The 23,028-nt window shown below is 51.6% G+C and overlaps 1 protein-coding gene across 8 annotated transcripts; it reads left to right on the forward strand.

Moving 5' to 3' along the window:
• The first annotated feature begins 1,331 nt into the window (after positions 1–1,331).
• EWSR1 (EWS RNA binding protein 1) lies at positions 1,332–22,922 on the forward strand. 8 transcript variants are annotated; one of them, XM_065033888.1, is made up of 18 exons: positions 1,332–1,446; positions 4,444–4,480; positions 4,731–4,782; positions 7,098–7,221; positions 7,604–7,621; positions 11,927–12,113; positions 13,363–13,530; positions 14,248–14,462; positions 14,990–15,170; positions 17,990–18,027; positions 18,553–18,585; positions 19,321–19,439; positions 19,973–20,102; positions 20,501–20,623; positions 20,715–20,892; positions 21,251–21,348; positions 21,997–22,300; positions 22,508–22,922. In XM_065033888.1, exons 1-18 carry the CDS (start codon positions 1,371–1,373, stop codon positions 22,545–22,547), a joined length of 2,121 nt encoding a protein of 706 aa, XP_064889960.1. In that variant the 5' UTR covers positions 1,332–1,370; the 3' UTR covers positions 22,548–22,922. The 8 variants fall into 8 exon arrangements, with proteins under 8 accessions (XP_064889960.1, XP_064889961.1, XP_064889962.1 ...); XM_065033889.1 differs by having other exon boundaries at positions 17,993–18,027; XM_065033890.1 differs by having other exon boundaries at positions 7,607–7,621.
• Positions 22,923–23,028: the final 106 nt, after the last annotated feature.

A 23,028-nucleotide genomic window follows, 5' to 3' on the forward strand; every position in this document is an offset into this window, starting at 1 on the left:
GCCAGCACTGGGCCCTTGTGGCCAGGAAGCCAATGGTACCTGGGGTGGGTTAGAAGGGGGTGGTCAGTAGGTCAGAGAGGTTCTCCTGCCCCTCTGCTCTGCCCTGGGGAGACCACACCTGGAATATTGTGTCCAGTTGTGGCCCCTCAGTTCCAGCAGGACAGGGAACTGCTGGAGAGAGTCCAGCGCAGCCACCAAGATGCTGGAGGGAGTGGAGCATCTCCCGTGTGAGGAAAGGCTGAGGGAGCTGGGGCTCTGGAGCTGGACAAGAGGAGACTGAGGGGGGACTCATTCATGGGGATCAATATGGAAAGGGGGAGTGTCAGGAGGACGGAGCCAGGCTCTTCTCGGTGACAACCAGTGACAGGACAAGGGGCAATGGGTTCAAACTGGAACACAGGAGGTTCCACTTAAATCTGAGAAGAAACTTGTTTGGGGTGAGGGTGGCAGATCCTGGCCCAGGCTGCCCAGGGGGTTGTGGAGTCTCCTTCTGTGCAGACATTCCAACCCGCCTGGACACCTTCCTGTGTAACCTCATCTGGGTGTTCCTGCTCCATGGGGGGATTGCACTGGATGAGCTTTCCAGGGCCCTTCAACCCCTGACATTCTGGGATTCTGTGACACCCACCCACACGGGGACCCCTGGGACACCCACCTGTGTAATGCCACCCATGGGACACCCATCTGTGTCACACCACCCCTGGGACACACACCCGCACCATGTCACCCATGGGACACTGCCCCATGTCACACCACCCCTGGGAATCCCACATCACACCACCCACAGGACACCCACTCATGCAGTGCCACCCATGGGACACCCACCCCCCCATGTCACACCACCCATGGGACACCCCAGCCCTGGGACACCCACCCACTCCAGGCCACCCCAGGGACAATCGCCCACGTCACGCAGGTGTTGCAGGACACGCTGCAGCCCCCGCTGGGGCACGGGAGGCCGGGTGCCCGTGGGCAGGTGTGCTGTGGTGTTACGTCACTTGCTGGGTGTGACGTCACTTGCTGGAACGTGACGTCAGCGGCGACTTCGCGTACGACACGGTGGCGCCGCAGCCCCGCCCCAAGGTCCCCCCATGCTCCGCCTTCCGGCACAAACGGCTCTTGCGCGACGGTCCCTAACGGCTCTGGGCTGTACCATCCATCGGCCCGGCGGGGGAGCAGCGCCCAGAGCCGCGGGAGAACCGCCCTCCCGAGCGGACGCCGCTGTGGCGCACGGGTGGGTCTCTGTTGTCTGTGCAGAGTGGAGACACCGGGAGGGCGGCGGAGCGGGGTGAGGCGAGCCCTCGGTGCGCGGCCACCCGCGGGCTCCCCCCTCCGCCGCCGTGGTCTGTCCCGGCGGGGCGGGGCAGCGCATGCGCAGCGCGGGACGGCGGCGGCGGCCGGACGTTGGGAGCGCGGAGGAGGAAGGCGAGAAAATGGCGTCGACGGGTGAGCGGGGCCGGGGGGGTCGGGCTGGCCCTGGGCCTCCGCGGGGGCTGCCTGGGCGGGAGCGGCTGGAGCCGAACCGGCGGCCGCCAGGACGGGCTGAGGCGGGGGCTGGGGCCGGCGGAGGGGCGGGAGGAGCGGGGGGGGGGCCGGGCCGCGGGCCTGTCACGGCGGGGAGAGGCCCCGGGCCCCGCGCTGAGCGCTCCGGCTCTTCCCACCCGGGCCACGGGTTTCCCGGCCCCCACCCAGCCCGTGTGTCCCCAGCACCGCTGTCCCGGGACCCTCCGGTGCCTCCCGGGGATCGCAGCGCCCAGATTGTCCTTCCTTTGTATTTATTAAAGGATTACATACATTAGTGGGTCCTTGGTGCTCCAGCCCCGGTAGATTCGTCGAGTTCTGCTCTTTCAGGAAATCACTGTCCTTACTAAAAGCTTTTACTGTGTCTTCGGCCTTTTTGGTGGCTGTTCAGGACGGTTTCTGGTCCAAATGTAAATTTTTTTGTGAATAAAACCAGTGAAGCATCACAGAAGGAAACACGCTTTTGTGTGAGGGTCCAGCTGGATGCGAATAGGTGGAAATTGAGGGTTCCCAACCACACCAGCATCAGATTTAAAGTAGTTTTAAAGCCCAGCAGCCAAAGGTCGGACCTCACCGCACAGGGAAACATCACGGAGTGTGGGGAACGTGACTAAAATCACCTTGGAGAGGTTAAAAAAACCCACCAAACAACAGTGTTACTAAAGAGACACGTGCCCGTGGAGTTGTCAAAATGGGGTTTAAAAATACGGCTGTCTTTCCGCTTAATGCATGGAAATGTTCTTCCGTGGGAGCAGCTATTTTCAGCTGCGCTATTGTGCTCTTGGGCCTCGTGAAACAGAAGGATGAAGATTAATTTCCCCCTGGAAATCAAGGCTCAGAGATGGTTTTAAGTAAATGAACAATAATATTTCTTTTTCATAACGTTTCGCGTTAATCTAAATCCAAGCAAAGTCAAAGAGAGGGATTACCGGAGACAAATTGCACATTCGACACCTGGATTTCAATCCTAGAAAGGGGAAAGTGTCGTGTTGAGGTTGGACCGGAGGAGCTGGAAGACAGGACGTGTGATGAGTGTTTAACTGAAGCCTGTGTGCGTAGACTGTGGGAACTCAACGGGGCACAGAAGATGAGCGGCTGAGGGAGCTGGGGGTTCAGCTGGAGAACAGGAGCTGAGGGGAGACCTTCTGATCTCTGAACTGCCTGAAAGGAGCTTGGAGCCAGGGGGGTCGGGCTCTGCTCCCCAGGAACAAGCGCCAGGAGCAGAGAAAACGGCCTCAAGTTGCGCCAGGGGAGGTCGAGGTTGGATGTGGGAACAATTTCTTCCCCAAAGGGCTGTGGGGCATTGGAACAGGCTGCCCAGGGCAGTGCTGGAGTCACCATCCCTGGAGGGCTGGACAGACGGACATGAGGTTCTCAGGACATGGGGCAGTGCTAGTGGTTGGGAAACGTTTGGACTTGATGATCTTGAGGGTCTTTTCCAACCAAAATGATTCTGTGAGTCTGGAGGTTTGGGTGGCTGGAGGGTGAGGGGGTTTGGAAAAGAGGAGGAGGGGGTGTCTGGTAGACCCAGGGGGTGGTGGACGAGGGGGAATGGGCATTAATGGTTTTTAACACTCAGGATTTAGCAGAGCATAAAGCCATGTGTAGACTGGAAAAAAAAGAGCAGCGACCCTGTATTTAACAAGCTAGATTTTTCAATATTAAGCCTGACAACCTGTAGGGAAAGCAGGAGCGGTGCCAGAGCAGTTTAACAGATTTAGCGACGCGTCCCCGGAGCGAGGAAGCCTTCGGATGGCAGTTCAGCGGTTTGGTATAATGCACGGTGTTTCTGTTGTCTTCCTCGTGTCCTCATACTGATTTCTGCGCTCTGGTGCAAGGTCGAAATAATTGATATCTGTGAAAAATCACTGTTGGAGTCACGACGATTCCTTTCCTGTCCATCAACACGTGCACCAGGGGCTGAGCTCTGGCATCAGCGCAGGGAAGTGCAAAGGAGGAAAAGCCGTAAGCTGGGGAGGAGCAGAGGACAGTTTAATTAGGGTTGAAGCCGCAGCCTGAAGATAGAGGAGGTTCTGGTGTATGAAAAGAGTGTTTTTTAAATGATCCCTGGTGCCCAAAGGTGCAATTGCGATAGAAACACTGAAATTGTGTCCCGCACACAACTACGCGGCTCTGCCGGTGAAAAGCTCCACTAACGTCCAGCGGCAGATTCCTGATCTCTTCTCCCGGCAAAGCTGGGATCTACCTGGCAAAGTCTGGCCTAAGCCACAAATTTATCGTTTGCTCTGGAAGTTTGGATGGAAACTGGAGTTATCTTGGAGTGAAAACGAACTTTTAGGAGCTGTAATCATCTTAAATATAGCCTCGGAATCGCCGTGCGGATGCATTTTCCATCCCCGCCAGCAAACCACTGCAGTGTAGACTTTCCTGCTTGGATTTTCAGGCTTTCAGTTCTCTAAATCAGAATATTGGCGTGGATCGGGGCTCTGGGGAGGGAATTACTGCCTTGAAACTTTCCAGCCATTCGTTTGCCTCCTGGAAATTTAAATAGAGCGAAGTGTGGTGGTTTCTGCACACCCCAGAGCTCACAACCTGCCCCTTTGAAAGCAAGGGGGTGGGTTTTCAGTGTCAGCCCCAGTGTTTCCTTTGTTCCCAAACAAAACACCCTCCCGCCAGCCCCCTTGGGTGTCATCCAAGGTGGCAGTTAAATTAAAGCAGGGTCATTTGAGATCAAAGTTACTGCTGCAAACAGCACTAACAATGGAGGGAAGAGTGATTTTTATTTCCTTCCAAAACGCTGAAAAAGTGCATTTACCTTCCACTCTTTTGAAAGTGGATTTCCAGCGGTTTATAGCAGTTCTTTCAAGCTGCAGGAGGAAATTCCAGCTGCTGTGCTCTTACACTGTTCATTTTGTTAAGCCTTTGTCAACGTTTTTGTCTTTCTTTTTCCTTTTCTTGTAGATTATAGTACCTATAGCCAAGCTGCAGCTCAGCAGGGGTAAGTAGCATTATGGTCTTATCCTCTCTTTTTTAAAAAGATGTAATATAAGTATATAATAATTGTGGTTTAGTCTTAACTCGGGTATGTTTGTAAATCCTATGGTTTTCCTTTAGCTTTTAGATTTTGCATTGTCGTAGTATTTGAGCAGAAAACATTTGGATACGAGCAAATCGTCTTGTGATACAAGTTTTGCGCGAGTCAGAAATACAGGGATGCATTATAAATGGCTTTAAATTCGTTTTTCCAGCTACAGCGCGTACGCACCTCAGCCGGCTCAAGGATATGCACAGACCACCCAGGTAAAACACGGGACGGTTTTATAGTTGCTGCTGAATCACATAATCTTCTGGTAAACTTCACGGGGCTCTGCCAGCCACGAAAAACGCTGCAGCAACATCAGAATCTGTCATTAAAAGTTGTCTTGGAGCTTCCCACCCAGCTCAAACCGCTTGTTTAAAATGAAAACAACCCAAATGTCCAGGAACCTCAACAGTCACCTTCATTGGTGGTATATCCGAGATTAAGGTGGTTGTTGTCGAGAGGATGTTTGTTTGACACCACCATGTTTGTTTGAGGTGTAAGTTTGACACCACCATGTTGGTGGATGTTTTACTCGGTGGTGTAGGAGAGAAAAACCTAAAAAAAAGAGGGGGGGAAATTGCCGTTTGTGAGATTGCAGCAGTTGGACAAAGAAGGAGGAAATAGATATTTTCACAGAGGTATTGTTGCTAAAACTATGAATACTCTCAGTTGGCTAGACTGCAAAATGATGCTGATCTTTAAGAGATTAATTAAACCATGTTTATTTTTGATCTGTAGAATCCAAATTACTAAAACCACATTTGTACACACACAGCGAGTGTGTTTTCAAAGGTAAACTTGTGTCCTCAAAAAGTGGCCTAGGTTAATTTTCCCTTGCCTCTCCAGAGAGGTTTCTGAAGGGAAAATCCTGCCACTCAGGAGTGTATCTGTATTACAGAGATAAAAAGCATCACATTGTCCAGTTGGAGCATTACCAAGCAGCTTTTAATGGACTAATTCTGGTTGTGGCAACAGCTTGGCTACCAGAGGTGCAGGTGACACGGAAGGGCAAGTGTAAGAACATGAGGCTGTGACAACAGCCTCTAATATGAGACTAAAACCAAGGAAATTAACCAACTAAACTCAGCTGTGGGCAAGTAACCATAGGAAGTTTGCAACATTTTCTGTCTCCTGATGTAGCATGGACCTGTTGGAGAGGGGCTGGAGGAGCCACAGGAATGACCCGAGGCTGGAACAGCTCTGCTGGGGGACAGGCTGAGAGAGCTGGGGTGTTCAGCTGGAGAAGAGAAGCTCCAGGGAGACCTTAGTGCGGCCTTTCTGGACTTAAAAGGGGCCCATAAGAAAGATGGGGACAGACTTTTGAGCAGGGTCTGTTGCGATAGGACAAGGGGTGATGGTTTTAAACTAAAGGAGGGAGATTCAGGCCAGACATGAGGAAGAAGTTGTTGCCCTGAGGGTGGTGAGAGCCTGGCCCAGGTTGGCCAGAGAGGTGGTGGATGAACCATCCCTGGAGACATCCCAGGCCAGGCTGGACGGGGCTCTGAGCAACCTGAGCTGGTGAAGATGTCCCTGCTCATGGCAGGGGGGGCACTGGGGGAGCTGGGAAGGTCCCTTCCCACCCAAATTATTCTGTGATTCTATGATATTCAGTCTGGTCAAGGCTTCTCTACTTTTGGTGAGATCTGCAGCTTGAGTTTAGGGAGGCTGGCTCACAAGTAACATGGCCTTAGATCCCAAAAGGCGTTTAAGTTCCGAGCTCCCATAAGAGTCAGTAAATCCCTTTGAGAATCTGGACATTAAAACTGTTTTCACGTCACATCTTGAGCTGTAACTTGAGTTTTATCCTCAGCCGAGCTACTGGTAGCACAGAGCTGGTGCCTGGTGGTTGAGGAGTTGCTTTGCAGTGCTGTCTTTGTGATTGAGCCAGGTGATGGACAGACATGGTGCTTTAGTGATGGTCTGGACTGGAAAATGAGCTGCAGGGACGGTGTGAGCTGAGCTCCCACTGAACACAGAGGCAGCGGGACAGTTTGTTGATGGCAAAGCCTTGAGTGCTCCTGCTGATCCCATCCTCGGATACCTGCATAAGCTCCTGTTTTTCAAACTGTTGGCTGGTACACATGAAGAATATTCAAAATAACTTAATGGGAGTCTTAAATAGGTTTTGTGTTGAAGTAACTGGCTTGTTTTACTTTGCCCTCTGAGTAGTCCCACTCCCCGTGTAGCCCTTGGGAGGTACCTGTGAGCGTTGATGGGTGCTCAGGTAATTACAAGGAGCTGAGTGCTTTTATGTTTTGTTTTATGTAGAGCAGAGGTGTGTTGTGAAAGTGTAAGAGGCTGCCCCTCTGGCATTGAAAAATGGTGTTTGTAACATCATTACAGATCTAAACTGAAATTTGCAGCAGTGCCCAAACTTTCACAGTAGCCTTGGCTTGACTCTGGTTGCTTTCAGTACATCAAGTAACACAGACCCCCATCTGTGCACAGCACCGAAACAGCCTCTGTGTGTCTCTCTGCATCACCTGTGAGTCACTTCTGTTCATAAATTAAATTTGTGTCATGTTTGGAGCAGACGTACGGGCAACAGAGTTACGGAACCTATGGACAACCCACCGACGTCAGCTACACACAGCCCCAGACAACCGCCACGTACGGGCAGACTGCGTACGCAACGTCCTACGGGCAGCCTCCCACCGGTAAGACCCCCGTTCCTGCAAGGCCCGGCTTATCCTGGGGCGAGAGTTAAGCTCAAGTCAACCTTGGGGAGCTCTGAATTACTGTGGGCGGCTCCGATGTGGAAACAGCTCCTTCCTCGAGAGCCTTCCTTGAGCGAAGGGCAGTTTAAAGCGATGCGAAGCTGCGGGTGGGCTGAGGAGTAAATAAATATGCCTGTTTAATTTTTCAGGAAGTGTTTTGGGTGCTGGTTCGTGCTGCGGAGCTAAACGTGGGGGCAGAGCCTGCGCTCGGGCTGCTCTCACAACCTCAGCACCTCGGTTGCCTGAAAATCAAACGGGTAGAAGTGACATGTGCCTGTTCTGATAGTTGTACCCTCTACTTTTTGTCTTGTGCTTTCCACAGTAGAAGGGACCAGTACAGGTTTGACTATCCTGCTCGCTCTTGCATGGAAAACACCGTCTCATCCTGTCTGAACTCGTAGTGTTAACCCTTTAGGTGTCCCTTGGTTTTAGCGCTAAAAACGTCCAGCATCAGAGCGCGCACACAATGTCAGTAAGAATTTGCTGGGCTGCGGTGCTGTTTGCCATCCCCACGTCTTTCTAAAGACTCCGAGTGGCATACTTTATGGATAAAATTAATGGCAGCCCTGCCGAGACATTTTGGGTGAATCTAACCCCGTTATCCGACCGTTTCCTAAAGGGTGAACAGCACGGTTAGACACATCCAGCCGTCCCCACCACCACCCGTGCATGTTCCATGGTGTCTTTGGATTCCCAGTGCAGATGCATACGTCACATGTTCATTAACATGCTGTCAATTACTCCAGCGTGTGCTCTTTGAATGGGAGTTTTGTATGTGCAAGTGTCTTAATGTCTGAAAGAAACTACTGAGATACTGCTCAGTTCTGGTGTATTTTGACTGACTATTCAGGAGACTTTGAAAAAGAAAGTAATTTTTCCTCCAAGTAAGGCCCTGGATGCCCTTTTCTGCAGGTTCGTCATTTACTTTGAGAGATATTATAAACATTTATTAGAGCGGGAGCTTCCTTAAATACTTCCCAACGCAAGGGAATGCCAGGACAGACCGGCAGCGGGGTGTCTGGCCACAGAAATCATTGGGGAACGCTTCACCAAGCGAGCAGATATTAACCTATAGTCTATCCGGTTGTACAGCACTTAAAATATTGAATATTTTACATGGGTAAGGACTATTTCTGCCTGGCAATTAGCACTTTTTAAAGGCAAAAAGCTTCTTTTCATCAAAAAGGCAAAAACAAACTGGAGAAGCGCTCAAGCGAAAGATCCTGTCAGACCTTGGAGTGGGATTTGCCTCAATCCGCACTGGTCTGGAGCGGGACGGGTGATGTTCTCCAGGCAAAGTGCCAGGTTGGATTTATTCTTCCTATACCTGCCTCTCCGTGAGGAGCCAGCACTGCGCAAATGAGACTGATGGTGCTTAAAGCCCGTCTCTGCCTTTCGCACTAAATAAAGCCTGGGGTGTTGCCTGGGGCATCTTTACGCCCTAAGAGACCTGCAATTTTTGTGGTTGAATCTCCATTTATTTTTCCTAGGCAGCGCCTTGTAGCAGAGGGATGTCTGCAATTACTTCAAAGCAAAGTGGCCTTTTTTTTGTCCTAACAGCTTATTTTTGGGGGGTAAGGTGCTCTTGTGGTCAGGGAAATTCAAATCCTGTGCAAGAATGGCAGAGAGGATCCCTCCATGTGCCCCAGAGCCCCAGGTAAGGGCTGTTTTCACCTGCCCAAAGACCTTTCTGTCCCAAACTCTCCACCATCCAGCCTTGCACCAGCTCCTGGGCCACCTGAGGTGACAGTCACCACCCAGGTTGTGCTTCTTCCCTCCCCAGGGCTGTAGGAAAACGCATCTTCGGGTTGTCCTGTTGATTTTCTTACAGCCAAATGAGGTTTGGGGACCTGCAGGCTCCTCCACAGCCCCCCAGACACCAACTGGATTAGGGGATTAATTGGCAGCATCAAATCTGTGGTCATTTGTGCTTTAATTGCTGCAGTGTAAAAGCGTGAATTCCAGAGTAAAATTAAGAGCCACATCCCTGAGGGTTATTGGATTTCTGAGAGTGTCGTTTGGGGGCAAAGGCATTTCAGATGTTCAAATATGAATCTCCTTCAAGTCACTAAATGGGAATTACTCTCTAAATTAGACACAGCCAGCCCTGACTTCCTTTTTTTTTAGCCTGTGAAATTCCGGGTTAGGTATGTTTTAAGTTTCTAATGAGCACACCCATAGCTGTCTTGTCTCCCTCACTGGTAGAAGCTCGCGGTGCCAAAGTGGGGTCAGGTCTCTTTGGGCACACAGACCCCCCTGAGTAGCTTTTAATTCTGCTTGTGTCAGAGAGGAGCCTTCAAAAACTGCTGCTAGCTGATGCGAAGTGGCTTATTTCAGAATAAATCTCTTTGAATGCAGTGTTTTCGGTTGGTTTTCTCTGAGGAGCAAATCCTGCAAGGTTCCCCTCCATCTGAAGAATTCCTAGACTCGAATTAAGGTTTTCCTTGTAGACTTGGATACTTTGAGGAGAAATCAAAGGTTATCAAAGTTCTTCTGTTTCCTTTTTCTTACAGTATCTGTTCTGGAGATTTGCTGTTTCTCTTACTGACTGATGGGGGAAGGAGAGAGAAGTAATGTGAACATCCCCCCTCAAAAATCCAGCTCTTGAGGATTTTCAGAGTACCAAAACTAAGCTGTTGAAATGAAAATTGAGGCCAGTGGGATGTTAAATCACTGCCTTGCCTTTCTTTGGTGCAAACTCTTTCTGCTGCACACACTTACACAAAGGAAATGCTCCGTCTTGAGCTGATGCATTAAAATTCAGGGGTTTTTTTCCTCCCTTTTGCTCTGTTGGCAGGTGTGAGCAAACCTGCTCCCTTGCTTGATGTGGGAGGGCAGGGCCGTGGTTTTAGTGGCAGACGGTGCTTATGCAAACAGACATTTTTTTTAGTGAGCGGTCAGGCTTTGGCCACTTAAGGATTCCTTTCACTTCTGGTGTCGGTGCTCTCTGTGGAAATGCTGACGTTTCCGTGGTTTGGACTGTCTAAATTTGTCCGACGCTCTAAAAATCATCCTCATTTTATCCCGTTGGGCATCATGCCGCTCACCCTGCTCAGCGACACGTGGAACAGGGCTTTGCTTTTCAGAGAACTCCTCACCAAAAAGAAACGCTGACCGTGACAACTGGTGATTCGTGCCGGTTATTTCCTGGTGGGAGACGAACTCACTCTCTCGCTTTCATCTTTCCAGGTTGGCAGAGCTGCGGTGTGGAGGCGTTTGGTAGGAGGGGGGGCTTGTGTGAGCAGGCAGGGGCAGGTGACACGAGGTCCCCTTCATCAGGATCCTCAGACTAACCCGCAAACCCAAGAGCATCGCACAGGATAGAAAACTGCAGTTTATTTTTTAAACTAAAGCGCTGTGCAAACTTCCTCCTCTCACTCCTCTTCCTCTTTCCTCGCCGGTTCAGAGAGGCTTTGGGAAAGGTTCTCATTTTGTGGCAGGGTCAGCAGGATGTTGAAATACCACGGGGCTTCAGGAGGACACGCTGTGTTCTGATGGAACTCCGTTTGTTTTGTAAACGAGGGAATCAAAATAAAAAGCTACAGCACAATTTGCCTAAAATGCTGTATAGTTAGAAGGAAGAGTATGTCACAAGTGTCCTATGTTTATTAAAAATAAGAAGCGATGGAGAAGCTGTTACCTTAATTGATGCAATTAAGATCACGTCAGTAAGGCTGAGATCAGTCAGCTGCTCTTTGGCAGTCGATGTTTTACATTTTTAGTAAGTCAGCTTCTGCTAACAAAGTTTTTAATTGATCTTTTTTTATATATAAGCCTCTGTTTCATAATTTGAAAACCTGCTCGCAAGGTTCTCAAACTAAAAAACCTGCCATGTTAATGCTGGGTTTATAATTTGCCTTTGTGACGAGCCACGTAGTCGACTCGATTATACAGCGGCGGCTGCTGGAAAGACTCATTGAAATGTAGCTGTTTCAGGGTCATGGATATTCTTGTAAAATGGTTTAGAAATAAATGTGTGAGCTGTAAGGGTTTTACCTAAATCAAACTGGAATTCTAAGAAAAGTGAAGGTACATAAGACATCAGGAGCTACTTTGTCTTTTTTGACGTTTCTCTTAAGTCAAAGCAAATGTAAAGTGGCTTTTCTTTTGTTTCCAGAATTACTGATTTGAACTAGGACTTCACAAATGGCTCAGAAAGACTTCTCACGTCAGCCTGCTGCTGTTTTCTGCTCTGATTTGTCAAAAAAGCTGAAAGGATGGGACCGTACTTCTTAAATCAATTGGATTTCTTTTACCGCAGGGCTGACAGGAGCTTTGTTTAGCTTTCCTGCGTTGAGAAGATGCTGCGTGCCCCGTGTTTGCATTGTTACACTAACCGGGAGCTCTGAGAGCTGTAAACAAACCGCTTTGGATGCTGATGGAAGGCTGGTTTCCAGAAAGCTCCTTGGAGCGGGGTTTTCGAATGGCGAGGGTAGAGCTGGGGCTGTAGGCTGAGGCTTCCCAGGGCAGGGGGTTTCTCTGAGGAAGGTGAAGGGTTAATTCATCATTTTCGAGTTATCCGCGATATTTTTGCAGTGGTAAAACCGGTGCCGTACCCGCGGGCTGATAAACCATCTCCAGCAGTTCAATAATGTGAAATGATAGCACCGAAAGCTCACCAAACTGAATCTGATGTTTGTTGTAGGTTACACCGCCCCGACCGCCCCCCCGGCGTACAGCCAGCCGGTCCAGGGCTACGGCACGGCCGCCTACGACACCAACACCGCCACGGTTACCACCACCCAGGCTTCCTACGCCGCACCCTCCGCTTACGGCACCCAGCCCGCCTACCCGGCCTACGGGCAGCAGCCCACCGCTCCCGCTCCCGCAAGGTAACCTCGGCTCCTCTCCTCCCAGCGCAACTGGGAGCCACTGGTTTTGCTCAACACCTTTTTTCCGCCCATCGCGCTTGAGCGTCGGTCTTGCGATCCTGGCGCGTTGCGGGGCTGGGGAAGCTGTGTGGGAAGGTTGTGCTCCGGCGCGGTGAGTCAGCGCTGTTACTGAGAGACGAGGAGAGCGACCGAGCAGCAAAAATGGGCTCTTGACTCACGACGTGGAGCAGAAAATGGACCAGTCTGACCAGTCTTGAGTCACAGGGTCGGGCAGGATACCGTTACGTACTGTGACTTCTTGAGTGGATGTACGCAGAGTAGGCGATTTCCTTTTTAAATCTTTTGTGTCTGGGCACCACAATGGTATATTTAGTTTAATTGTTAGCTCAGGATATGAAAGATTTAGCATACATAATGGAAACTTGTTTAGTAGTCAGAAAAACCGCTTTATTTGTTTACCTGGTGTTTGTAGCAACCGCTCCAGTGAGGAAAGGCGGCACTTGGCAGAGCTCTGTGTCTGTCACATTACACTTTAAGTATGAACCCTGACATCGTGTAAAATCATTTTTTCCCAGCTTGTATGACAAAAGTAGTTTAACTCTTTTTACTCTGCTCTGATAAACTAAGTGTTTATAAGAGATTATAAACCGTATGGGACAAATGAAAAGGAAGGGGACGTGTGCAAAGCGTTCCCTTTCTTTTCAGGCCTTGAGAGTTAATACTAAATGTAGAGACACAGAACAGTTTGGGTTGGAAGAGACCTTTAAAGGTCATCTAGTCCAACCCCCAGTGTCCTTTCCCTTTCATCGGGTAATGTATATAGGGCCATATCTGCTTGCTCTGGATTCCAAACAAAACAATGGTGCATTTAACTGGCTGCTTTTGAGCTCATAGTTTCCAAGCATTGTGCAAAACCAGCTGGACCTGCTGACCATTTTACTGGATGTTTTCACACCCTCGGCTCAATTCTAGAGCCAAAGTCTGAACCTTCTGCTCTCTGTTCAGGGGGCTGCCCAGGCCTTTCCTGATGGCAGTGTGAGTACTCAGTCAGCAAGTGCTAAAATATTTAGTGTTTAATGAACCTCTATTAGCTGCTGCCAGAGTGCCTGACACCGATACGGTGCCAGCTTGTCATGCCACGCAAAGAAACAGGTATTGCCACTGTCCTGGGGAAATCTGAGCCCCTTTGCTGCTCCCAGAGGTGAGGCTTCGCTCCAACGATTCCTTCTTGTCCCGTATCGCTCCACAGACCCCAGGATGGCAGCAAACCAGCAGAGACCAGCCAGCCACAGTCAAGTACGACGGGCTACAGCCAGCCCAGCCTGGGCTACGGCCAGAGCAACTACAGCTACCCCCAGGTGCCTGCCAGCTACCCCATGCAGCCCGTCACCGCGCCACCCTCCTACCCACCGACCAGGTAACGTCCCCGCAGGCTCAGCCTCCTGCAAACTCAGGTTCGCTTGGGCAAAAAGGGTTTTCTCAAAGGATTTTAAATGAAAAAGGAGGTTTGGTGTCCTGGGAAGAGGAAGGCATGGTTCTTGTTGCTGTACTTCTTGTGGTAGAGAGGATGAAACTGTGATTGAGTGTCTCTGCGTGTGCACCTGTAATGATTACAGATCTTTTCAAGAAATTTCCTAGATATGGATTGTGTTACAGTGACCTTTTACTACCTCCTTACATGTGGCTTTGTCAAGAGGCTCACCTCTTCCCCTCAAGTGTCTTTAAAATGCTGATGCTGACTTCTAAAGTGTATGTTTTGAAATGCCCAAAGCCCGAGGTGCATGAGGGGGAACTGTTCTATTACTCATCGGCTGACAGTATTTCAGTGCCGAGGCAGAACGGGAGACTGTTACTTGCATTGCTGCTGCTTTTTGCCGCTTCTGCCTCTTTCTAGAGGTATGAATAAATTGTGAACAGCCGCGTGGATTTTGCTTTTAGTGATCTACCAGGTTCATTTTGTCTCCTGATGGTGAACTAGCCTCCATAGGATGACTTCACCTTTTAAAACAGTTTACAACAGCACATATGGCTCATAATTGCATTACCTTCTGGAGTGAGCCGCTTCAGCAGCCTAATGCACAACGATGGTGAATTGGCTCGTCTTCCCACCTTTTCAATGCTTTTCTCTTCCCAGCTATTCCTCCAGCCAGCCAAGCAGTTACGATCAGAGCACTTACTCCCAGCAGAGCACCTACGGGCAGCAGAGCACCTATGGACAACAGACGAGTTATGGCCAACAAAGCAGCTACGGGCAGCAGCCCCCGCCGACCAGTTACCCACCCCCAACGGGATCCTACAGCCAGGCCCCGAGCCAGTACAGCCAGCAGAGCAGCAGTTATGGCCAGCAGAGTGAGTGAGCTCCGCAGAGCCCCGCCGTGCTGGGGAAAAGGGTCGTTCTCCCTCGTCCTTGCAGGGCGAGCTGTCTCCAAAGGCAGTTTGGCGTAATTTGGGGTCTAAAGCTTGTAGCTGTGTTGAAGGGAGAGCATGTTGTAACTTGGTTTTGCCTTTTCTTGCTGAAAATCGGCTCGCCTGGTGCGGTGGCGAGTCACGATGCTCCCCCTTATTGTTGCAGAGGTGCACAGGTGGGTGGAAAACACAGAAGCACAAAATACTGTTTTGGACAAGACTCGGTGTAGACAGTTCTGTTAGGCCAGGCGGCAGTTCTGCAGAGGTCAGACTGGTAGGGCCTGATGTAAAACTCATCCTTAAATTAACACATCCTTAAATTAATGCTGTTGCTGTAAGCGCTGTAGCAAATTATTGTCGCGATTACATTCTGGTGCTGAAGGCGGGTAAAAGGGCTTAAAAAGGGGACAGGCAGCTTCAACCAACTCTTGTCTGCAGCTCCCTGACATTTTTGTTACAAACTTCCTCAGGCTCGTTCCGTCAGGACCATCCCAGCAGCATGAACGTGTATGGACAGGATTCCGGAGGCTTTTCAGGCTCAGGAGAGAACCGGAATATGAGCGGCCCTGATAACCGGGGCAGGGGAAGAGGGGGATATGATCGCGGAGGCATGAGCAGAGGTGGGCGGGGAGGAGGACGCGGTGGAATGGGGTAAGAGCAAATCTTTTCTCCTTTTACCTAATTCTGGTTTACCCGTAGGATTTGAAATGGAAAGAAGGGACTGAAAGGTTGACATTCCCAACGGTACTTCCATGGGGAACATCTCTGTAGTAGCATTGTTTCTAATCCATGGAAATGTTATCCTAGGGGAAATAAGAGCAGGATCTATTTTTTGTTTATCCTGCAGTGGGTTGGGCCCCGGGCCGGGGAATTAGGGGATTTGCTAAACCTGGAACTTTCAGCTCCCTTCGTGGTCGCGCAGAGGTGAAATCCTCTGTGGGGTTTAACAGTAACTCTGGATCGAACACACACAAACCAGGAGTCACTCCCTGTGCCTCACTAGTGGGATCTTGTCAGGTCAGGTACGTACAAGGCTGGCGGCTCCGCTCAGCCCTGTGTTCTGCCGCCGGCCTCTCCACCTTAGCAGTAGCACGCGGAGCTACGTCCCTAAGTGTGCGCCCAGGGCCGATTTCTGCTGTCAAAGCCACGACTCTGAGTGGCCAGAACACTTAGAGCTTGGTTGGAGCGTGAAGAAAGACCCCAAGAAAGTAAAAGAGATGAGGTTTGGCTCCTGGGACTGCTCCCTCTCGGAGCTTTCAGGTCGTCTAAACCAGTTTGGCCATTTTAACTGATGGCAAAATCTGGTTTGGTAAACCTGCACCTTCAGTGCTGTGTCTGTCCGGGATGTTTGTTTCGGTAGTGGCGAGGAAGGAGGATTCATCCCAAAGGTTCCTCAGAGAAGGCAGCTGTGGCTTTGTGTGTGTTCCATCCCTTCCCGCTGTCGCTCAGAGCTATGCAGAGTGTCCCCCGGCGCACGCGGGGTGTGGGATGCGCAGTGCTGACCCCCCTCCTCGGCAGGACAGCCCAAATCGCAGCTGCTCCTCCATAGGCAATTTCTCGAGGTGTTTGACAACCTGGTGGCAACCAGAGTTTGGCAATCGATAGTCCCATTCTGCATAGCTCTGGCGAAATGAATTGAAGTGGCATGAAATCTTTATCGGAGAAATACAACTGCTGGTGTGTGGAAAGAGAAGAAAATGAGTGGCTCGTGTTGGAACATGTCTGGCTTGAATTGGCTCAAGTGGAACGAGAGTTCCACGGTTCTGCATAAAGATTTCACCCATGATGTATTTATCTCTAATGGTTTAAAGTAGATGTAGACACTTGAAATGTCTATCATCACATCTTCAAATTTCTAGCCCCTCCGGAGCTTCTCATGCCAAAGATTTGTCATCTCTCTCTGATTTCACCCCCCCTAATCTGAGCTTAAATTGCGTACGTAGCCATTTCCACCTGACTAGAGCTTTACAAAGAGTCCCCTGCTTTATGGACGTAGACTTGCTGCCGTCCATAGCCAAGGTGGACACCCCAAGGAGCCCCAGGGGCGGGTAGGGGAACTCGGCCCTTCTTATCATGCTGTGGTGATGGATTTCAGTGTCTCCGGCAGGTAAGGAGCTCGATGTTATTAACGTGCCCTTTTTCATTGCCTCGATTATTTGATATTTTCATTGGCTGTTAAACATGGAAACTTTTTAACATGCTTTGTCGCATTTATATGCTACAGGTTACAAAGTGAGAGCCTTGTATACACTTCAGTACTTAAAAAGTACCCGTACTCAGTACTCAGCCGGCAGCATAATGAAAAGTGGGACTAGACACGGTGTCCATATGGAGAGGAAAAATATACATAGAATATTTTTAACCAAATGTATTCATTGTATAAATGGAATCCTTCTGTAACTTTGGTAACTGCCTACTTGTTGTTTGGTAATAAAACCAGAGGAGGTATACTACTTTAGAATTGTGTAACGTTAAAAAGTGTAAACATATATGTTTAAAAAGAGAGACATTACGTAAATGGTGTGTACTTTAAGAAAAGGAGGCAAAGCTGCATGCAACAGCTTGAAACTTTGTATTGACGACTTTGATTTTATCCAGTATTAGAGGTGCAATACTTGCTAGAAAATTAACGGTGCGCTCCCTCCTCTGCTCGTCTCCTTCCAAACGGCTTCTTGCCTCTCCAAAAAGAGCGAGAAACGTCAAAAATCCTTTTCGGGCGGTGTTTTCCTAATTAACCGGCGCTCGGAAGCGCTTTTAGCTGAACGCTTCAGCCAAAGCTGCTGAGAAAAGCTGCGGCTGCCACTTCGCATCATCGGCACGTGCCGAAATCTTCCCGTTCTGCTCTGTGTCCACAAAGCTGCGCCCCCGGCCTTCGAGCCCCCGCTGTATTCTGTAAGTTCTCCCTCCGCAGAGACTTGTTAAATTCAGTAGCGACCTGAATGTATGGCTTTATAACCGAGGTTTTTAGCGGAAATGTCATCTGAACTGTGTTGTAGGTTATCGCGTTATGGTTTGTCTCCTCCCTTTTGAACTGTTAATGTCAGGGACCCGCGGGCTCGTTTCGCTCCGGTGCTGCGGGAGGCTGAGGGTGCATCTTTATGTACACACAGAGGGGAGGGAGTCGACCAGCGACCGACCCCACGATTCCTCCGAAGCAAAAACCCAATTCAAAACCACCAGAACCCATTTTTTTTTCGCCAAGTATTGCACTGATAATACCCGTACAACTAATGCAAGGCTACCAACAAAGTGGTGTCTCAAACCAGACAAGCGAGGTTGCGTATATGTAAAGGAAATTTGAGCGAGCTGCCCTGAAGAAAGGCATAGTGCCGAGATGAGAGAGAGAGAGACAGATGCATTGTTTGGAGATGTTTTTAGCCAGTGCCCTTCTTCCCAGTGAGCCGCAGCGGCTCCGAGCGGTACTGGCTTTGTAAAGGGAAAGGCCTTCATTTCTTCGTTTATCCCCCCAGCAGCGCTGGAGAGCGAGGTGGCTTCAATAAGCCTGGTGGTAAGTTTTTGAGCATTACAATGGATAGTGTTAAAAAAAAAATTGCAGTCAGTTTTTAGAACAAAGTGTAATTTTGTATTCGTTTTAAGTGCTTAAAATGCAACAAGACTGTAATGGGTACTGCCGGCGATGCCTAGGGGTACGCGGTTACAGGACACAGGGTAACGTGGAAGAATTGAGCAACCACTTCTGTAATTTGGGGAAAATAAATGGTTTGGATTTAATAATTTTTTCATTTTTTCGTAAAGTAACTTTTGATTAATGAACGTAAAACCAATTGGCCTGGTAAAGCATTTAAAAAAAAAAAAGGCGTAATAGTGGTTAATGGTTTGAAAAGCTGCTAAAAATAGCAAAACCGATCACCAAGTAAAGGTGCATTGCTGATGTTTGGGCAATGCGGGTCAATTTGAGTTTAACCAGCGCCATCGAACGGTGGTTATATTTAGATAGATTTGTGTGTGTCGGTTCTTCAGCCCGCAGGGCCTGCACTAACACGCCTTCTTATGATTCTTTCCCGACTGGCAGGACACATGGAGGAAGGACCAGACCTTGATTTAGGTAATTACCAAGATCTGCTTGGATTCTCTCCCAGGCTCCGAGAGCTCCGTGCCCGTCTGCGGGAGCGTGAGGCTGCTCCACCATTTGCAGTCGCTTTCTGGTCATTCTATCTTGATTCCCGGTTCATCAGAACAGCCTAACTGGTGGAAAACTGCACGTGTTTGTGAGGCGCTCACCCTTCTCCGCAGGAGTTGGGGGGGTTTGGGGAGCTCTGCAGCTGTGTGAGTCAGTAGAAAGCCCTTTTCAGGCAGAATTAGCCTGGAGTTTGTATGTGCTGGTCCGGTAGCCTGTTCTTGTGCCTCTCACCACGCGGCTCTTCCCGTCCCGTCCCGTCCCGTCCCGTCCCGCAGGGGTGGCTGGAAGTTCCACATCAGCCTCCCAGCATCGCGTGGTGCTGTGGAAAAGGGGGGTCAGGGGAGCCCCAAGGACGCCGAGAGCTTCCTCATGTCTTACCCCCGGTGTCCCCCGTTACAACCGAGCGGTTTAACCACACGATTCTCCACGCCGGGTGTGTGTCTGTCTGTCTGCGGGAGGCAGGCCGGCTCGGCAGCGGGGCGCAGCACGGTCCCGCCTGCGCCGACGAGCTCAGCGCCTGCGTTTTCATCTCGCTTCATAAATACGCTCATTGAGAGCGAAGCCGCAGCTGGCCGAGGGGGTGACGCGATGAAAAGCCGTGCGTGATGTTGTATCGCTGCCTTTCCTCGCCCCGCGGTGACACCCTGAATTATCTCCTAGGCCCACCTATGGACCCAGACGAGGACTCGGACAACAGTTCCGTGTATGTGCAGGGACTCAATGACAATGTGACCCTGGAGGATCTGGCAGATTTCTTCAAGCAGTGCGGTGTTGTCAAGGTGAGAGGGAACGCGGGGGACAGGGGTTGCCCACCTCCTCCTGCCCGCACCTCCCTCGTCTCCCTTCAGCCCGTCGTCTCCAGGAGCTGGTGGGTCTCTGGGTGGCTGGACATGCACAGCTGGATGCTGAGCTGTAGCTCAGGCGTTCCCAAAGCACCTTTGCAGGGTTTGTCCCTCAAAAGCGTGGTTAGGCTTGTGAAAGCGCTTACAGCCATGGATCTGCGGCTAGTGGGACATGTGCAAAGGGTCGGGGTGGTGGGAGCGCAGGGGAGGATGTGGGGAGGTTGCAGCTAGGTTTGTGCACACGGGAGTGGCCGCTGGGGCCTGACAGCGCCGTTCTGGGCCCGTTCCTGCACGGTTCGGGGTGTCTGGGCAGCAGCTGCCACCCGTAGTAAAGCCGGAAGGGCCCTTTCTTCTGCCATGGAGTCACCAAAATGAGACTCCATTATCTCAAAAGCAGAACAGAGGCAACTAAACTCCCACTCAGCTTTTGGGGAGACGTGACTTGAGGTGACACTTTGCTGTCCCGCTAGATGAACAAAAGGACTGGGCAGCCGATGATAAACCTCTACATCAACAAAGAGACCGGCAAACCAAAAGGAGATGCCATGGTATCTTACGATGACCCGTCTACCGCCAAAACAGCTGTCGAATGGTTTGATGGTGAGTACATGGGGTGTGTTTTGGGCTCGAATCGCTTCATTCTCGATTTCAGAACTAAATTCTTGTCCGACCAAAGTCAGTGTTTCTGTCCTTAGTGTGTGGAGGATCGTTGTCATTTCAGGCTGGCTCTAGGTTGAGCTTTTGCCTAAGAAGTTCTGGTTTTAACTAGAACAGATAAGCGTGGTGCTTGCTTGTGGCTGTCCTTAGCTGCCCAGGCTTCTGTCCTCTGTCACCTCCTGCAGTGGGAGTTTGTCTCAGTCCCACAGGTGGGATTTTACCCTTTTGGTAGAATTTTCGGTGTGATTAACACCTCGCTGCAGTCGTGTGTGGCACCGGGGTCCGGCGAGCGGTGGGAACTCAGAGCACAAAGTGACGCTTTTGCCGTTTACTCCTCCTAGGGAAGGATTTCCAGGGGAACAAGCTCAAGGTCAGCCTGGCGCGCAAGAAGGGCCCGATGAACAGCATGCGGGGCGGGATGCCCCCCCGGGAGCCGCGGGGAATGCCCCCCCCGCTCCGCGGAGGTAACGTCAGCCCCCTGAAGGGCACGGCCGCCGCACCCCATCCTCCTGCCGTGGCCGGTGCCTCCGGGGATTCACAGAGCCTTTCTTACAGGTCCTGGGGGGCCTGGTGGCCCAGGGGGGCCCAGTGGCCCCAGCGGCCCCATGGGCCGGATGGGAGGCAGAGGTGGAGAGCGGGGAGGCTTCTCCTCCCGAGGACCGCGGGGATCCCGGGGAAACCCCTCTGGCGGGAGCGTCCAGCACCGCGCCGGCGACTGGCAGTGCCCCAACCCGTAAGTGTCCCCTGCTCCCAGCGTCACCGCAGCTCTGCCTTGGCCTGGCGGTGCTGTGGTCACTCTTGCCCTGTGACAACAGCCGTCCTGTGTCTCGGACCACCAAGGAGGGGCTTGTAGTCTGAGGTGCTGCCTGGGATAAATGGGCCTTTCCCAAAATAACGTGCTGGGCCTTTCCAGGAAGTTCAGGGCTGGCATCACTTCTGGGAGGCTGGTGGACTCGCTACAGGTCCTGCTGAGCAGCTTTTCCCTCTCTGTGCTGGGACATCGTGCTCCCGCCGACAGCCAAGCAGCACTTTGGAGCGTTATCCAGCCAGGAACGTCCCCCCGGTCGTTGCTAATCGGTGTTTTTACCCAGGGGCTGTGGAAACCAGAATTTCTCCTGGAGAACGGAGTGTAACCAGTGCAAGGCTCCCAAACCAGAAGGGTTTCTCCCACCCCCGTTCCCCCCTCCAGGTACGCCTTCCCAGTGCCCTGCACACCCGCCGCCTCTGGCTCTGCAGACACCCGTGTTCCCACCCACTGCCCCGGGCTGGGGCTCCCGGGAGCAGCTCCTCTGGGGTCAGAGCTGCTGGGTCTTTACCCGTCCTCAGGCTGTGACCTCAGGCCTGGGACAGCTCTGCCTGCTGTCCCCCTGTGTGTTCCAGCTCTTGGGAGCCACCCAGGCTCTTCCTTGGGGCTCTCTGCAGCACTTGGCTTCCCTAAAGCACCTGTGTCACCTCATTAGCATCTTCTTAATGAGCCTGTGGAGGAGATGCTGGGTGAGCTGCGCTTGCCTGCAGCATCTCGGGGTTCCCAACAGCTCGGCCTCAAGTTGCGCCAGGGGAGGTTGAGGTTGGATGTGGGAACAATTTCTTCCCCAAAGGGCTGTGGGGCATTGGAACAGGCTGCCCAGGGCAGTGCTGGAGTCACCATCCCTGGAGGGTTGGACAGACGGACATGAGGTTCTCAGGACATGGGGCAGTGCCAGGGGTGGGTTATGGTTGGACTCCATGATCTTGAGAGGCTTTTCCAACCAAAATGATTCTGTGGTTCTCTGGATGTTCTCCCGTTTTTTGGGCAGGGTGGAGCGGGTGGCTCTGAGGGCTTTCTCCTCTCTCCCAGGTGGAGACCGCGGCAGGGGCGGCCCCGGGGGGATGCGCGGCGGGCGAGGAGGTGGCCTCATGGACCGCGGGGGACCCGGGGGCATGTTCAGAGGTGGCCGCGGTGGTGACAGAGGTGGATTCCGAGGCGGCCGGGGGATGGATCGAGGTGGCTACGGAGGAGGCGGCCGGCGAGGAGGAGGAGGCGGCGGCCCCGGGGGTCCCCCCGGACCCCTGATGGAGCAGATGGGCGGTGGAGGCCGAGGTGGACGGCGTGGAGGACCAGGGAAGATGGACAAGTACGGCTGGGGGGACATGGAGAGCAGGTGGGGGGCCGGGGTCCTCTGTGGAGAGGGCAAACCCTGATGTGCAAGACATGGGGACAGGGTAGCACTGGGGCACCTCGGGCAGGGTGGCACTGGGGCCCCACTCCTTCCTCTGTCACCCAGGTTGGGGTTGAGGGGGGAGCAGGTGGGGACCCCTCCAAAGGTGGGGGGGGCGCTGTGACTCACCCGCCCTGTCCCCCCCCGCAGGGGCGAGCACCGCCAGGAGCGCAGAGACCGGCCCTACTGAGACGGACCCGCAGAGCTGCATTTACTACCAGATTTATTTTTTAAACCAGAAAAATGTTTTAAATTTATAATTCCGTATTTATAATGTTGGCCACAACATTATGATTATTCCTTGTCTGTACTTTAGTATTTTTCACCGTTTGTGGAGAAACATTAAAACCAAGTTCAACGGTAGCGTGCTGAGGTTTTTTCTTTTCTTTTTCTTTTTTTACACCCTCCCCCCCGCCCTTTTAAAACCGGTTGTTTAACGCAAACTAAACCCGCGCGGCCCCCTCGTGAGCATGCTGTGCGCCCCCCCGGCGGCGCGATGAACTGTAACGCTGTTAACGGTTGTGATGATTTTTTTAAATAAAAACTCCCGCTGTTTATAACCGCACCACTGCTGGCCTCCTTGAGAGCGTCCCCCCGCGGGAACCCGCTCCCGTGTCACCCCCCCGTGTCTCAGTTCCCCCAGTGGGAGCTGCGGGAAGGGCCCGATCCTG

This window comes from Columba livia, chromosome 17 (assembly GCF_036013475.1).
Source record: "Columba livia isolate bColLiv1 breed racing homer chromosome 17, bColLiv1.pat.W.v2, whole genome shotgun sequence".
NCBI lineage: Eukaryota > Metazoa > Chordata > Aves > Columbiformes > Columbidae > Columba > Columba livia.

Coding starts and splice junctions, on each gene's coding strand:
- EWSR1 (XM_065033888.1), top strand. CDS start 1,371: ATGCGCAGCGCGGGACGGCGGCGGCGGCCGGACGTTGGGAGCGCGGAG. Junction 19,440..19,972: donor AGCAGTGCGGTGTTGTCAAG/GTGAGAGGGAAC, acceptor CTGTCCCGCTAG/ATGAACAAAAGGACTGGGCA. Junction 22,301..22,507: donor TGGGGGGACATGGAGAGCAG/GTGGGGGGCCGG, acceptor CCCCCCCCGCAG/GGGCGAGCACCGCCAGGAGC.